The sequence below is a fragment of the Formica exsecta genome, unplaced genomic scaffold (genome assembly GCF_003651465.1).
Source record: "Formica exsecta isolate Colony F162 unplaced genomic scaffold, ASM365146v1 scaffold941, whole genome shotgun sequence".
Lineage (NCBI taxonomy): Eukaryota > Metazoa > Arthropoda > Insecta > Hymenoptera > Formicidae > Formica > Formica exsecta.
The window spans coordinates 38950-43656 of NW_021853707.1; the positions used below are offsets into that span (position 1 = coordinate 38950).

General features: G+C 31.6%; 1 protein-coding gene across 8 annotated transcripts in view; it reads left to right on the top strand.

Moving 5' to 3' along the window:
* Nucleotides 1–4707, top strand: part of LOC115245325 — a 26261-nt gene that overhangs the window by 13727 nt on the left and 7827 nt on the right. For all 8 annotated transcript variants that reach the window (XM_029823604.1, XM_029823603.1, XM_029823605.1 and 5 more), the window contains one exon: nt 3763–4013. In XM_029823604.1, the coding sequence (XP_029679464.1) occupies nt 3763–4013 (251 nt within the window). The remainder of the gene's footprint in view (nt 1–3762; nt 4014–4707) is intronic.

The following is a 4707-nucleotide window of genomic DNA, read 5'->3' on the forward strand; positions in this document are numbered from 1 at the left end:
CAAAATTATTACAAAAATAATTAATTTATATTATTAATTGAAGTTTTTTCACGATGTGTTTGAGATGGAATTTTAATTAAAATTAATTAAAATTCAATGAGACTTGTAGGGGAAAGAAGTTAGGATAGACACTATAAAGGTACAATCGTAGAATCGCACGAGTTTGAGACTCGCATACGTATGTATATGAGACTAATTCAGACACATAGTATTTCTCGCGTGGAATGCTCCTCGAGCGCAGGTACATATGTAATTTCAATGGCCAGTGTCCTCGTGCAAGGCGGATATTTTTCAAAGGAATCTACGCGAGTTGAATCGTCAATTCTGTAAAAGCGATCGGGCACAATAATACGTAAAGAAGAGGAGCCGGAACGATGTCCCGGCAACGTGTTCGCGATGCATACAACGTACGCATCGTTGAACGTTCGCTGACATCGTTATGGCTATTGTCATAGAACTCAATGATTTTTTACGTTCGCTTTTGTGGTTTTGAAGTCGATCTATTTAAGCTTCGAGTGGTTCATTCAGGAAAATGTGATGCGATATTTATTCAGCTGATTTTATTATAATCCCAGGATTATATTATTTGTCGATTTACCTCATTCGGATTTTCATATTATAGAATGTCTGTTATTTATGTGATAATGATACAGAAATGGTGACGCGAGAAAATTTCACAAAAATAAAATTAGTCACAGAAAATGAAACAATGCAAAGAAAATTTTGCATTTCTGATGAGAAAAAAAAACTACAACGAAGTAGAGAAATTTATAAGAATTGTAATTGGAATAACTTTAAATGTATCTGTAAATTCTGTATGTAGTTACGTTTCGTTGCTCGTTGATGTTTCGTGTCGATCAAATTGAATTTTGAGAAGAAAAAACTTCTTTTACGAACCGTGCATCGAAACTGCATAAAAATTGTTTACATGCCAGATAATGACTACTATGCGGAATATGTAAAGTATTCTGAAATTTTATCGATCTTAATTTTAATATAACATTGAATATAATTTTCGTATTTTTGATAAATGTAAGCTCTATTTCTTTCAGAAAATTTCGCTAATAAATTCCAAAATAAAATTTTAGGAAAGTTAAATTTCTATAAAGAATTGAGTGAACGATGAGACTTCGAATGACGAAGTCTCATCGTTCACTCGAATGATACTTTCGTTAAAGAAGAAATTATCGTAAGTTGGTTTAATTAATTCTCTAGATAATTTTTAAAAATGTTTAGATGTCTAATATATATATTATATTATCGTATTATGATATTATAATTAATAATCAAATATTTATAATCAAGGAATTTTATTTTGACATGTTTTAAGGCGCTTTATGTCAGAAAAGATCGATTTTCCAAATTAGATAAAAGATGAATAATAAAATACCTCGAAGCTTTTATGGAAATTTATGAATGCAGAATTCTGAAATTATAATGTGGGAAGTCATTGAAGTAATGCTTTCCGGCATGGAACTTGTGGGATTTCGCGAGCGATCTTTATCTCACACTCTTTTCTAGTTACCTTACCGAGAGTAATTAACACTCTACTTAAAAACAGAATCCTTCAAGATAAATTTCAAACACGTGCTGTATTTTAAAGAAGCCGATCGCGTTTGGAAAAGTTCTTTTTACATGCATAAAGGATCAGACACAAGTTTTGATGCAATCTTATTGAATACACAAACTTATCACATCATAGTATTTATCTTTAGTATAATTTAATTAATATGAAAAAATAAATCCTAGAAAGTGCTTTTTTCTTCATAGATCAGGCAATTTATTTAAAAGAAATCGATGTATTTTGAACCGCTTTTTACAGACGATGTTTCGCAGAATCTTCCCTACAATTAAGACCGGCGCTTTTCTGAATAAACGTCATAAATTATGATGCAAGAGTAAACTAATCTCGCCGATAATAATATTTATATCGCTTGTAATTTCATAAATGGGAAAAATATAGCTCTCGACGAAAAACACACGATTCCCCCCGATTGAGGCTCTTTCGGAATATTTTACGAGAGGCGGTACACGCCTCTCTTAACATTGGACAACTTTCCAATTAATGAAATGTTACGTTCTTGACGAAACAGGTTAAATTACTATTGCGTAAGGGTGCATATTGTGCACGACAGCGATTTTGCGTTCTCGAGACGAGATCGAGAGGTGCGTCGAGGTATCTCATTGCGTTAATATCGCTCTAGTTAATTTTTAAAGTGGAACCCACTCAACTTACTTTAAAGATATAAAATAAATACTGTGAAAATAAAATCTTTATAAATCTATAATATATTTCAAAATTGTTTCATACATTGTAAACTAAAAGTGATGCTGCGAGATGTCTTGATCATTATACTTGTTAATTATAATATTATAATATGGCTACGATATTTATACATATATTGTTAATCGAAAAATTATTAGAGCACATTTAAAGGATTAACTAGGGCAACTTACGATAAATTCTATTTTAACGAAAATATCTCCTTTCTTAGAAAATATCTATTTTCGTATTTATGCGATGCTATCCAAATGTTTTTATTCGGTATCGAATCACATTTTCTCTTTCTATCCTCATCGGGAGATCTATATAAAATTCCATAAAAAAGAATCGTAAAACTTCTTCCATTTCTTATGCTTACGATTTATTATTCAACCACGAGGTTAAAACCTCTTCGGCGTTGCACGCGACATCGCGTGTAAGCATGCAAAAATCATGTCCTACATCCTAGCAAGACGAAGATACGACGTGTCGCGTGACGTTGCTTTCACTTCGCGAATCCGGGGACAAAAATATTTTCTGAGAATATTCTGAAATTGCGATACACATATATATGGTCTTAGCATCTCAAGGTAATTGCTGTTAATGATATGCTGCGAGTAAATGTACGGGCCGACTATTATTGCGGAATTTTTTTCGCTAATCATATCTCTTTACCTCGCAATTCTTAAATACGACAAGAACGCACCGAGTGCACTACGTCTGCGTGATATTTAGTTCACGAGTAATAAATACTAAAGAGAAACGGAGAAAAAATAAGAATAATATATTGTATATTTCTACTTTCATATATGTGAAATTGAAGTAAATAATAAGAAAATTCATTCACATTCATCGATTCATATACATATATACAGACATATACATATATTGTGTCATATACATATACATATATTTGTTTTTAAAACATATGTTCTTCTTTAAGTAGTTTGCTTCTAACATTTTTAAGATTGCTACTTTTTTTTAGATAAATTCTTGTACGATGCAAAAGAAGAAAATAAATATATTAATTACATTAAATTCGAGTTCAAAGATACTAAATATGTATAGGATACAAATATAGAATATTAAAATTTTAACTGAAAAGAATATCACAATTATATAGCTGAAGAAAAAGTAATATTCTTGAACTAAATCGACAGTAATTAAAATAATTTTAAATTAATTAAATATATTTGGTAATAAGAGTAAATGATTCTATAGAAAGCCATACTGAAATATGTATTAATTGATCAAATGTTTTTCGTGTCATGCACATTATCAAGCATTAATTATTTCGCGATAAATGATAGATAATTAGCAATGATCATTTGATCATCATTAACATCAATGTTAATACAACACTTTGAACGTTATGCGACTCGATTATCGGCGGAATTAATGCGATGCATGCGATGGGAAGGCCCCAGCGCCTTCATATTTATTTGATACATGCAAATACATGCGCGCATGAATGCATCGGATGAAATATCTCTTTGCAGAGAGACGCAGAGGCAATCCGTACCGCTCTGTATCTCGGAGTGGCACTTGCGATCACCTGGATAATAGGAGCGGCGGGACTGTCGTTGGCGTGGCTGGTTCTGGTCCTGGCATTGGCAGCGACGATCGTTAAGGCAAGAGTGTCTCGGCTCCTTCAGACGGAATTGCAACATGAATTGGCCAGGTTACGTAGGAGAAGGGCTTTGTACAAAGATGAGACCGCTGAATGGCTCAGTCTGCTTCTCAATAAGTGGCAAGTACCGTTTTCAACAGTTATCGATGACCTAAGAGACTAATTGCGAGAAAGGAACACCTGGTATATGTTAATATACCATCTGCTGTATATGTTAATGCTGATACGCGTCTCTTTGAGTTGCCTGCAAAAGCATATAATTATTGTCAAGTCGATTATTATAAAGAAATTTATATCGACATCTCTTTTTATTAAAAAATACAAGTGTTTTTAAATACAAAAATTAATTATTTAAATTTAAATGATATATATTTGTATATATATATGTATATGTATATTGTGATTGTCCTCATAACGGATGGGTGAATGAACTTCTCGTTTGAGAACGAATACTACATATTGTAAACAAACCACATTCCTACCGCACGTGATGTATAGATGTAGCCTTTCACGTTTCTGCTACTCGTGCCGCGAATAAAATCCTTATTCGTCGCTGCTGCTGACATATGTTGAATGGAATGATTTGTCGATTCTAAAATTGACGTGATTAAATAAATAAAAAATAAAAAATCGTTACTAGCTGGATTTTAAATCAGCTTTAATAAAGTACAGATATAAAAAAAAATGAAATATAATTATATATATACATATGTATGTATAAGTCTTTATATAAATCTATTATTTAAAATTATAAAATGTATTTAAAAAAAAGAACTATTTATTATTTATTGGAAATAAAGATAGTAATAAAGAA